At 43.7% G+C, this 13,079-nt stretch overlaps 1 protein-coding gene across 3 annotated transcripts in view; it reads left to right on the top strand.

Annotated features, from left to right (window-relative positions):
- Nucleotides 1-13,079, top strand: part of Frem1 (FRAS1 related extracellular matrix 1) — a 171,269-nt gene that overhangs the window by 141,318 nt on the left and 16,872 nt on the right. For all 3 annotated transcript variants that reach the window (XM_023715844.1, XM_012514849.2, XM_023715845.1), the window contains exons 28-29: nucleotides 5,793-5,922; nucleotides 8,589-8,661. In XM_023715844.1, the coding sequence (XP_023571612.1) occupies nucleotides 5,793-5,922; nucleotides 8,589-8,661 (203 nt within the window). The remainder of the gene's footprint in view (nucleotides 1-5,792; nucleotides 5,923-8,588; nucleotides 8,662-13,079) is intronic.

The raw sequence follows: 13,079 nt of genomic DNA, 5'->3' as shown, positions 1-13,079 counted from the left end.
ACATGTACCTTTTATTCCTTTTCTTGTTTATTTGCTCCTACTCATGCTTGCTTCAAATACCATGTGAAACAGGCGTAGTCGGAGTGCACGTCTTTGGCTTGTTTTTATTTGCAGGGAAAGCTTTCAGTATTTTCCCATTTAATACTGATGTTGACGGTAGGCTTTTCTTTTTTAAAAAATTTTATTTATTTATTTGTGTGTGTGTGTGTGTGTGTGGCCAGCTCAGCCCACCAGGATGTGGGGCTGGGGGATTGAACCGCGGTCCCTGTGCTTTGCTAAGCTTGTTCTAAGTAGCTTCTTTAGACCACTGAGCCATCTCACCAGCCCCATTATCACAAATTTAATTAATTTATTTGTTTTGTATTTTAGGGAAGAGTCTACAGGGTGTACAGGGTCTCACTAGTAGATCTGACTCATAGTGATCCGCCTGTTTACAGCCCCCCAAGAGCTGGGATTATAGGTGCAAGCCACCACTCCCAGTCTCAATTGCATACTCAGCACACCCCAGGATTGAAACCCTAGCCCCTGCGCCTGCTTGCAGGTGCTTTAATCTGCTGAGCTATTTAGCCAGCCCTTCTGTAATCACAATTTTAGCTTGTATAGCACTTTTCATTGAGAAGCTCAGGGTAGGTGTTGAGCCCTTAAAGCTCACTTGACCCCTCTGAAGTGTGGACCTCATCGATGTCACACTTTGGGAGAGACCTGCAGCTTCGAGAAGATGCTCACTAGCCTACATTAATGTCCCAAGTCTCAGACTGGTGTTTTAACCTCAAATGTTTGGGTTTTTTTTTAACTTAATTATCCCTTCATACAGATGAATCACAACTGGCCTTAATGGTGCATGTCTACAATTCCAGCACTCAGGAGGCTGAGGCAGGAGGACTGCCTACATGGCGAGACCATGTCTCAGAAATAACAACAAAGTGATAAATAAATTGAGTAGCCACAAAATAAAATTTCAAACAGTATATTTTCTTTTTTTACCCTAAAACAAGACCCTGGTGCTGTTGGCACTTGGGGACAAGCAGTCCTTTGGGCCCATGTCCTGTGCGCTGCAGGACACGGAGCAGCAGCCCGAGCTCTGCCCACTGAGTGCCAGTGGCACCCTCCTGTTCTTCATGGCAGCGCGCTCTGTCTCTGGACATGGCCTGTGTTGGTAATGGCATACACACTCTAAGACAGCATAAATAAGGGCTAAAAAATCATGGTCTCTGCTCGAATGCTTTTTTATCTATGTCATCTCACTTTTTAAAGAAGTCTAGCAATTAACCCAGAGTCAGGCAGGGCTAAAAGAACATATAAAAACGTTATGGCCTAGATTTTTTTTCATGGTTTATAAATGGTTATGCTAATAAGGCTGGCAAAAAAGTTTCACTTGGTCGTTATCTTGGTCACTTTCCTTATCTCTGAGACTCGATCCAGACTCCAGTCAACTCGAGGAGGAGGCTTATTTGGGCTCAAACTTTAGAAGTTTACATCCTTACATGGTCAGATGGCTTAGGAGGAGGGATGAGCTTGGGAAGAAAGGAGCCATGGAGGGAGAGGAGGCTGACCAGCTCGCTAGCGTCTGCTCCTGGGCCCTGCCTTCTAAGCACAAGCCATCCGGAGCACCCCATAATCCAACCACCTCTCAAAAACCCTGCCTGTGAGCTCATGAGGTTTCAGGGGACATCTAGCTATGGACCACAATGGTCACTGTCATGCGAGAAGTACCAGGCTAAATAAGATTCATTTGGGCAGGGGGTTAGCTAAGCAGTAGAGTGCTGCAGAAAACAAAAGGCTCAATGAGCAAATATTTGTTGAACACTTATTTGGCCGACACACTCTGCAGAGGACTTGGGAAACAGCAGTGAGGCAAACATCCCTGTTTTCTTGGTGCATAGCTTGTCTAGATAAACTAGACAATGTGTTACACATCCTGCGAGTTTTGAAGAATGCGACGATGGCCAGGACAAAGGGCATCGAAGTTGTGGGGCTGTGGCGATGAGGCTGCAGTGTTAAACTGAGAGTCTAAACAGCATTTTAGATGCAGGGCTGCTTATAGATGGCCAGTGGCAGAGTGGTGCCAGGGGCCCTTTAACCTCCCTCCTCCATGCTATCCTCCGCAAGTGATCGCTGGAAATGAAAGTTTCGCTTTTGCTTTGAGTTAGCTTTTCTGTTTCCAGCCCCCCACCCGGAGCACACCTGATCTCACCAGAGTTAGCTTTCCCATTGTGATGTGCAGGCCTTAAGTGGTATTGCACTTGAACGATGCAATTCTCTACTAGGCGTGACTCTTCTTTAGAGGGACATTTGGCAAATCTGGAGACAGTGTCAATGGCTGTGGGTGAAGGAAAGTGGGCAAGTACACCCAAGTGCAGGGACAGCCATGTGCTCCTTTTCCCAGCCCATTGTCTGCTTCAAACTGCCCACAGTGCTAAAGCTGAGAGCCCAACGAGGGTCTGAAGAGGTCTCACCTCCTACTAAGAAATGTGCAGGATTGCCAGATGGGTTTCATATACAGGTGCTGGGAAACTTCATTTCTGATCACAGAATGAGTTTTACCTGAGGATGGAGGGTGCCTAAAGTAGGAAGACATGAGCCAAGCCTTCTCCCACAATGCCTTCCCACCCAGACCTTTCCAGGTTGCTTGCCTGGGCTCCTTCATCTGGATATTTATTTTTGAACATACAGCTGTATAGCTCCTTGCACAAAGACCTCCCAGGTGATTATTTATATCTCTTGATTTTCTTCTAGTGTTTGTGTAGACTTCAAACAATCACAGTCTCAACATAGAAAAGTCTCAGATACAGTATTGCAAAACTCAAAAATCACTTTCAAACATATGTTATACATATCCTGTAGGTATGCAAGGGCTTTACTATTTAAATGTTTTTCTGGGAAATATATAGCCTGGCTTAAATTTCATGGCCTTTCAATAGATCTTTATTATCTGTAGTGAATAGTTTAAAGAAAATAAACAGAGCATTGTAGAAGGACAGCCTTAACCTATAGGCATCGTGCAGCATTGTGAAGCTAAGTCAAAAATTCACACAATTCTCCGATATGAAGGCCCCCAGGCTTTGAGGCTGAACGCCCTTCGAGGCCTAGATCAGCAGCCAAACTGCATTTCATTTGAGGCCTGGAGGCCACTTGGATCTGCAGAGTGACATTGAAGGAGTTGTGCTCATGGTGATTAACTGCAATCAATAGATTCTCGAAAGAATTGGACATTGAATCCCATTTGAACCTTGCCTAGACTTAATTCAAATCCATCCAGATTTATCTGTTTCACTGCTTTCCCAGCCCACCTTGCTTTCCATTTCATATTTATGTCTTCTCTCCCAACCCCTCTTGCTGAGAATTTTTTTCTTTTCATTAACTGGATCCTCCAAGAGCTCATGGCAACATGTTATCTCTATTGATGATATCCTGTATGATTCTTTGGCATAGTTATTTTGTTTCTGTATTTCGGGATCTTTATCATGCTAGATTTAATTTCAGTGGCAGCATATACCCATTGGGGCCCCAATATTTTTAATAGGAGGATCTTCTTAACATGTCCAAAATTTTTATGAAGTATGCAGTAATGATGTTTCATATCTACTGACTGAATAAGCATGTGTTGTCATGGAGACACATGGGTCTCTGTAATAATTCCATGCTGTGCCGTGACCCAGTCCCCCTGGCCCAGGAACCTCAGGTATGAACCAGTGATATTGATTTTGTTTTGCTCTAGAAGTGATTGTGGTCATGATCCACCCAAGGATAACAGTGTTAACTTGAGGCTAGCCTTGCTTTCTGGTAGGAAGGATGCCCAGGAAAGCTTGGACACCCTTTGAAAAGTGGGAACATTTGGTCTTCACAATAGATCCGGAATTTCTAGCTCTGAAAAAATTATAAAAGATAAATTTAAAAATTATGGGCTGGTCAGATAGTTCAGCGGACTAAGAGCCTGCTTAGGCAAGCACAGGGACCGGGGTTCGATCCCAGGAGCACATGCTATACCAGCCCCACCCCCAGGCCCACTGAACCAATCACTGAGACCAGGTGTGGTAGTGCAGGCCTGTAATCCCAGTGCTGGGGAGGCTGAGACAGGAGGATCAATAGGAGTCTGAGCTGCATAGTGAGACCCTATACCAAATACATTTTTTAAAAAATTACAAGAGTAGGCTAAATCTGATTGCAAGTTTGGGGAGGATAACAAGGAAGGAACCTTTGAAGGTTTTGTAATCCTAGAATAAAAGAGAAATAAATAAAACAAAAGCAATGTTTGTATACTCGGCCATCAATAAAGATAGCTTGTGTTTTTATAAGGCTGTATTGTGAGATAAAAGCAGGCAAAAGTGGTAAGGACATGTTTTCAGAGAAGTGTGTAAGTGAAATATTTTAAGTACTCTTATTTCAAAAAGGAATGTATTTCAGAGAAGTGATTAAATTGTATCACTCTGCTTAAGCTCAAACAAGAAGAATCAGAGAATTTCACTTAGAAATAGAAGTGGTAAAGGCAGAATAAATGATTTCTTTGGAAAAAAAATAGAGTTCCTCTCTTGCTGATGAGGATTAAGGAAGACAGCTCCTACCGCTGTTGGGCTCATTAAATATATTACAGCAAGAAGAGCACCTCCTATGGATCAGGTGTGTTCAGTTGTGTGTGGCTGACATTCCACATCCCACAAGTTCTTTAGATTCGACCAGCTGATAAAAACTAACCAGAAAAAATGACTGTGTTGTGCTGCACACATAGAGGGTGTTCTCTTTGTCCTTACTCCCTAAACAGGACGGTAAATCAATAATTCCCATAGAATGTTCATTATATCGGGCATTGTAAGTAATGTAGAGATCATTTAAAGCATACAAGAGGATAAGCAAGGTTATACACAAACATGAACACCATTTGATAGAAGAGACGGAGCAACTGCGTGCAGATTGTGGTGTCTCTGAGGGGAGACCGACCTAGAGCCAGTCCTCCACGGCTGCTGAGGAGCGGCTAGGACCGAAGCCAAGTTACTACTAGTGCAGCTCTTTTCTCTTCCCTCCCCTCCTCTCCTCTCCCCCTCCCCTCCCCTCTCTTCCTCTCCCCTCCCTTCTCTTTCTTCTCTTTTCTTCTCTTTTCTTTTCTTTTCTTTTCTTTTCTTTTCTTTCTTTCTTTCTTTCTTTCTTTCTTTCTTTCCTTCCTTCCTTCCTTCCTTCTTTCTTTCTTTCTCCTTGTTTCCTACTAATCTATATATCTTTAACCCCATAACATCTACACAGGTAACAGTCATTAAACACGTGTACATTATGCTTGCTAGGCACATCCTGAAAGACAATGTCTAAAGCTCAACCCAAGTTCAGAGAGGACACATGTCTGGAACAGACCTTGTTGTACTCACAAGGAAGGCCAAAAGCCAAGCAGGTTTCACATTAGTGTCTTCTATGAATAAGCGGCTCCTTGAACTTAATCACTGCTGGTTTCTTTCTTTGAAAACACTCAAGTTTGCATCTTTTATTTTGTCATTAGTAATCGTGAGACTTTCTACAATATTTTCATCTTAGTTTCTTCATTTGTAAAATAGAATTCTGATCCTTGCTGGGTCTCCCCTCAGGGTCATTCATTGTAAGGATCAATGAGATAATATTAGTAAAAGTTCATCAGGAACTAAAAGTCACCAAATAATTGGAACAAATTTCTGTCTTGGGCAGAGGCTGATCAACTGCTGTTTCCACCACCATGGAAACCAGTGACTCTCCCATAAAGCAGAAAATTCCATTGAAGGTTTGTTATGCTTATCTGATAACAGCCCATTTATCTCGTCTTTCCTTTCATGCAGCTTGGAATTGAGGTGGTCTCACATTGAGTGGTCACAGACAGAGTATGAGGTCTGCGAGGATGTGGGCATGTTGCCCCTGGAAGTGACCAGGAGGGGACACACCGTGGAATCTGCCTTTGTGGGTGTACAGGTAACAATGCTGAAGTCCAAATTATCAAGCTGAAACTCATGTTGTTGGTGCCTTTGATGATTTTCTTAGAAAAAAATCAGAATGACCAAAATTTTTTCAAATTTCAAGGCTCTTGAAATTCCATAAATTTCAAATATAGAATTTCCTTGCCTTCTCACCTTTCATTTAGGTTTATTAATGCCTACATTGTTGAGCTTTTGTTTTTGGAAATGTTGGGGATTGAACCCAGGGCTTTGCACTCTCTAGGCAACTGCTGTACCATTGCACAACACTCCCAGCCCCTAGAATAGTTTTTTAAAACCCATTTTTATTTTAGAAATTATCTCATGAATTTCCACATGATCTTTATTTTTTAAAGTTTTATTTCATGGGGAGCTGTACCAACTTAATGAAATTGACTGATTACTGCTTTGGAAAGAAAAATCATGTGCAGTATATTCTGTTCGCATTTCAGTCCCCAAGTGTCCCTGTCTTAGGATACGACACAATCACTTTCCATTATTGCAGTGAATGAGGCAAAACAGGAGACTTACACCTATCTTAACAGTCATCCTTATCATGTAAAAGTAGTGCAGATACTTTCAGATCATCAAAAGCTGGGCATGGTGCACCCACGCAACCCCAGCGACTCTGCTCAGGATCCTGAAGCAGGTGAGTCACAAAGTCAAGGTCAGCTGAGGTACTTTAGTGAGACCTTATCTCAAAATAAAATACACAAACAGCAGAGGGACACAGCTCAATGGTACAGCACTTGCTGGGCATAGGTTTAAACCCTAGTGGTGCCCCTCAATCAGGTCATTGCTTTTGGATTAGTCAACTTGCTATGCCTCTATCACCAGGGAGCTGGATTATGGCTTCTAGAATTGAAAGGTTCTTGGAAATTGCTATGATACCAGCTCATCGTGAGAATGAGACCAGGAAGGGTGCATGTCCTCATAATGGAATACGAGCCTTAGGGACTTTCCTCCTCAATTTGATGAAAAAGACACAGATAAAAGCCTCTGAGGGAGCTGGCACATCTGCTATGTCTCAATTATGATAGTGCGTTCAAATCACCTGAAGAACCTTGTGCACCTAAATTCTACCATAGCTAGACTCAAAATTTCCCTCTCAGTGAGTGGAGGTGCTCGTTGTCCTAGACACTTTGGTGCTTTATTGTTACTAAAACAGCAAAAACCTTAGATGCACAATAGCTTTCCAGGAGGTGGCTATGGAAAAGGGAAGAATCTCCCTGGGTAGCTTTCTAATAATCTCCTGGTTCCCAGTTGAAAGCACTGCGTGCTTTGGTGGGGATGTGGGGCTGTACTGCTGTTCATCTTGCTGGGCAGAAAGAAACAAGAAACTGTGTATATCTGGGAAGGCCTCCATCAAACAGCCTCCCCGTCCTTGCAGAACACTACCTAGAGCACAGTCTGCCACCTGCTACTAGAGTTCGTTGCCCACTTGACCAGGAACAGGGAAACAGGGAGGTACTTTCATCCCATGCTGTTTGCCTAGGGTTCGATTGTGCACCTTTCCCTGGTTGATTTCTCCAAATACCTTGCCTCGGCCTGCCTGTGGCTTTTCCCACGTAGGGTTCTGTAAACTCGGCGGGGGTAAATACTATGTAATTGCATGTGTGAGAACCACGCAGGGAAAAATAACCTCTAGCATATGGTGGGGGCAGGTGTACAGTGGGCTTCCCGTTCCCAATGAAAGGCAGTGTGGGGGGCCTTGGCATGGCAAGCAGAGAGCAAATGGAGGAGAGGAGGTGACAGCCGCAGCAAGGTGTTTCCACTGTAGATTGCTAACCCCAGTTAGAGCCTTGGACTGGAGTGGAGTCACTGTCTGAGACGATGCGAAGAAGGATTCTAAAGTTTGAAACTGTACATGCATTCCACTCCTTTATAAGAAAATGCTGAACTATGTAAACCCACTTTCTTGACCGTCTCAGGGTTCTAAAGATTGTGCAAAGTAACAGCCACCGTTTGTGCCTCCATAGAATCTCACTGATGGCTTCTTTTCCATAGCAGCCAAGGACACGTGCTAGCACCCACGTGGGCACCCTTCGGGGGTCAGATGGGAAGTAGCATGTGGTCTCTTTAGACCCCCAGCCATGTGCGCTTTTGACAGCTTTCTCAGGAGGAGCCCTGTATCCTCGGTGGGGACCACTGGTCACCAGGTTGTCAGTTCCACAGAGCTCTCGCTCAGGTCTGGGAAGAGCGGAGGCTCCACCCAGGCAGGAAATGGAGCAGACTTGCTGGGTTCCTCCGGTCTAAGGGCTTCAGGGCCCTGGAGCTGCAGGACCCCGCCTAGCCCACCGGCTCACCAGGAGGGACTCTCCTCTCCTCTTCTCCTCTCTTTACCTCCCTCTTTGTTGTTTTTAGAATCAAATTGGAATAGAGGGAAGGTAATGAAATAAAACTGTGCTCATAAGACAGAAAAATAAAATTTTAAAATTTATACTGCCTTCTCCAAAGCTTGAATCATTTAAAAAGGAAAAGCAGAAAGTTAACCTTAGGAAAAAATCTATGTAGCGTGCGTCTAAAATGGTTTGTTAAATTTTTTTAAAAACTTTACTTAATATTAAAAACAGATTTAGGAACCCCAAGTTTAGTCTAGTAAATGTTTCTTTATTATAGAATATTTATTTTTATTTTTAAAAAAAGACTTTATTTTCCCTTAAGGTCAACCAAGTGTCAGCTACAGTTGGAAAAGATTTTACCGTGACTCCATCGAAATTGATTCAGTTTGACACAGGTATGTTTTGTGTCTATTGTGTGTTTCGTGTTTTTATAAACAAGTCTGGTGACGGGCAAAGCCAGGATATTATGCAGCGGCAGCCAGTGAGGGGCTCCTCAGGGGCTGTCACCCACTCGGCATGAGGTGAGCTTAGACCTGACATTTGGCACCCCTATTTTTTTTTAATTAAAGCGAATATGTTTTTAAGATAGAAAAAGTCATAAAAATTAATAAACATAAAATATCAAAGCAACCATCAAAACTGTCCAGAAAAAAATATTTAAAGTCCTCATATAAAGTTGTAATAATTTCCTTGCCACATACATTAATGGGACTTTTCAGGATATTTACATGGATTCTTACAGGGAATTTCTAAACAATCCCTCTTGAAATAGCTTGAGACAAGGGAAAATTATTATTTAGTCTAAGAAAGTTCACTTTGTTTTAAATTTGTGGAAAACTTCAGCTAGGTGCAGAAGGGAATGCAAAGATTCAGTGCCAGACTGGAGATGAGGCCCAGCGGCAAAGTGCTAGCACGCTTGCCTACGATGCGCCAGTTCTGTGTTAGATCCCTAGGACACGGGCACAATGCACACTTGCGCACACACACACACACACACACACACACACACACACAGAGTGGTGCCTTCTCCCAAGGAATTTCTAATGTTGTATTGTGTAACGTGTAGACTATTTTTTTTTTTTTATTTTAGGGACGGGTCTCAGGGTGTTCAGGGTCTCTCTACTAGATTGGACTTGTAGTGATTCTCCTGTTTACAGCCTCCCAAGAGCTGGGATTACAGGTGTGTGCCACCACGTCCAGTCTCAATTGTCATCTCAGTGCACCCCGGGGGCAGGTCCAGCATGGCAGGCCTGGGGATTGAACCCCCCAGCCCCTGTGCCTGCTTGCAGGTGCTTTAATCTGCTGAGCTATTTGGCCAGCACTCTCAGATGTGTAGACTTGAAGCTACCTGCCAACAGTCCTTGGGGACCCAAAGGATGAGCTACTGCTGTGATTAGAGAGAATCCCACAGGGCTTCCCAGCAGAGGCAGTATGTAGCAGGGAGAAGGAGGCAAGTTCAGCTTGAAACCCCAGTCTGAAAGCAGTGGCTGTTTTGGGGAAGTGTGCCAGGTGCTGAGCTTGGACTTCATCCTTCTCCCTGGCTTATGCAGAAGGGCAGGCAGCTCCACCTCACTGCTCTGTGGAGCAGAAATAGACCTAATCGCCTGTCTTGGGGTGAGTGGTAAAACCCTTCAATAGAAGCTAGAGCCTACAGGGTTGTGTTTCCCTTCAGAGGAGATGTTCTGACTTCTAAGAACATTCCACCAATCTTGCCACTACAAATATAAAATTTGTGGCAAAAGCAAAAGAAAATGATCTAAATACAATCAGCACCATTTTAGTATTAAACAGACATGAGCCCTTTCTACACAGTCCCCCTCTACTAGAAGCACGACAGTTGAGCATGGCATTAACGAAGCACGACCTGCCGGGTAGCTTAAAAATCAAGATGCTTTATCGTCTCACAGGTTTTAAGGCTGCAAGTTGAGGAACTCGGTGTGGGTAGGGCACAGAGAGCCTATTCTGGCCTCTCCCATGCTTCTAGAGATTGTCCTTCTGGCTCTCCCTTGGCCTCTGCCTTGTCGCCCCAGTCTGCGTCTCTTCTTGGCGTGCTACCCTCCCTGAGTACATAGCCCCCGACAAACCTCCCCTGCTTGTAAGGACACCCGCCGCAGCAGACGAAGGACCTTCCGCTGCGCATGTATCTTCAATAACTGGTTGCACTGGCGCTTGTTTTTATGCGGTCGCACTGTGAAGCAGTGGGAGTTAGAACTTCAACATAAAAACTCTTGAGGGACATAGTTTAGTGTGTACAGGTGAGCCCTCAATTTAACACCCATGAGTGTGACTCTTGGGGTCCCTCAGTTCATGGACCACAGTCGGCAAACAGAAACGTTTGGCAAAGCTTTTGCTTTTTTTCTTTGCCAACTCTGCGTCGAGTATGAACACGACCACAGCCGTCTTTCCTGCAGGACCACAGATGTGGCCATCTTTTCTAGAACATGAAACAAATTAAGGTTTGAACCAAGGTGTCACTGTACTGTGCCTCTCTTGGTGCTTAACTGTTGAACTTGGTGAGCTAGTTTGTCGTCCTGACCGTGCTCTGTGGGAGGTGCCGATCACGTGCTGAATCTGATGTTCCCCTCAGGTTTTGGCAGGCATTTCGGGTGCTGGTCCTCTGTATTGGGAAGGGGCACACATTCGCATCAAGACCGTTTCTACCTTTATCTTAAGATGCTGCCAGCCTCTCCATCTTGTGAACCAAGTCTTTGCTGTAGGTTCTTCCTGCTGTTAATGTCTGTTACAAGATCAGGGGTGATTTTTGCTTTTTGTTGGGGTGTCAACAATACACTAGGTGCTCTATTTAGATTGATAGGAACTGGGGAAGGCTTCGAAACCCAGCTCACAGAGATGCCCCCGGAATCTATCTAGAGGAGCTTATAGGCTATTCTGAGTAGGTACTAATAACTTCTGGGAGCAGTAAATAGTCTTCTAATTAGAGATTATTTAGACATTTTAAAAATAATATAAGCATATCTCATAAAACAAAAACATGCTTGGATATTTATTTTAGAATGTTTAAAGCCAGAAACCACTTGAGCAACCTAAAATGTCACATTAGCGAAGTTTAGAATGTCCCCTGTCCACAGGCCCAGCAAATGTTGTTACCCTTCTGTCATGCTAATCTGTACTCCTTTTGTGTGTGGTCTCTCCAGCATCACTCCCAGCCCTTTCACCCAGAGAGGTTTGTTCCTTTCTCTAACCATATCAGAGTCCATGATCTCTCTCTTTCTCTCTCTCTCTCTCTCTCTCTCTCTCTCTCTCGCTCTCGCTCTCGCTCTCGCTCTCGCTCTCGCTCTCTTTCTGTGTGTGTGTGTTTGTGTGTGTGCACGCACACTGCACCAGGGATTGAACACAGGACTTGGTGCTTGTTAGGCAGGCACTTGGGCAGCTGAGCTATTTCCTCAGCCCAGCATCCATGATCTTGAAGAAACAGAGAGCGATCAATGATAGTGGGATTTTACAGGGTTGGAGAACACTAGGCCTAAAGGCTTGCAGCTCTTGTACCAAACCACAAATCCTGCCTACACAGCACTCAGCTACTGTGACTAAACTTAGATGCATGTATAAGTACTTTTTAGAAAATGATTGTTTTCTTTTAAAATATGTGTTCTCAAAAGATTTGTGACATTCTTAATTGAAACTTTATCATTCCCAAGAGTCAAAATGTTTCCCAAAGAAAAAAATCTCTAATGTGGCATTTACTAAAAAAAAAAAAAAAAGAGAGAGAAAATGTCTTTCAACAGGGAAATCCGTTTTGCAGGAAAATAGCTAGGAATTCATCTATTATGTAGAGTGGGATATGCCTGTACAAAATAGAACTTCTCTCTCCTCTTGGCCACCTTTTGTTTTATAGTAAGTGGGAACAGGGCAGTTCAAGCCTTCTAAGAATGCAGGTATATCTCAGGTTATTAACAAATACTTGGCTCTCTGGAAGGTCAAGAGGAAGAGGGAAAAACAACAACAGCCACAACAATTACCTCACTTCCAATCTCATTAACCTAAGCCTCACACCTGGCAGGCAGAGACACCAAGTTGAAATGCAGATGAATAAAGCAGAAGCATTTAACGGAAAGTCAGGATTTCTCTAACCATCTGGTTCAACTCCACAGGATGCAGCAAAAGTTTTTAAAAATTTTTTAGGGGAAGTGATACTATAATTTTTACATAATAATTATTAAAAGAAAAATTAGTTGGGGGCTTAGAAATAATGTTTACTGGATTTTTATTTAAATAATGCTTAACTGTATGGTTTTTTGAGGATCAAAATGTTTTTCTTCAAATACTAACAATCTTAGTATCTGTGTGCTTCCTTTACTGACAAGTTCTTCTTCATGACAATTTTAGTGTGACAGCCACCTACGTAGTCTTCCAGCTTGTGGACTCTGTCAGCAAGTGCCCGTCCACTTGGATGCCCAACCCTGCACACGTGACTAAAGTTCATTTTGCTAAAATAGCCACCTTCTGAGTGTCATTCCTTCTCTTCCCTATTGCCTTTCATTGAAATTACAGCCACCTGGTGTCCAGGTCCCCCTGCAGAAACATTCTGCAGCCTGTGGCCTCCTGTCCACCTCAGTGACCTTCATGTCCCAAGAGCCCTTTCTTCCCGTATTTGCTTATGCTGTTTTCTCATTGCCTCATCCCTCCACCTCTGCGTCCCGTGCGTGTATGGCACATGCTGCCTGATGTGCATCTCACACACAGTTTTGGATAGTCTCCCATCTTTCTGGTACAATCAGAGCCCCACAGCCACAGAGTCTATATCCATCTAGTCAAGCAACCACAAATAAAAAATAATTGTGTCTTCATTAAA

The sequence above is a fragment of the Octodon degus genome, unplaced genomic scaffold (genome assembly GCF_000260255.1).
Source record: "Octodon degus isolate 3935 unplaced genomic scaffold, OctDeg1.0 scaffold00044, whole genome shotgun sequence".
NCBI lineage: Eukaryota > Metazoa > Chordata > Mammalia > Rodentia > Octodontidae > Octodon > Octodon degus.
The sequence above is the reverse complement of the archived record's forward strand: the minus strand, read 5'-3'. Positions and strand labels throughout refer to the sequence as shown.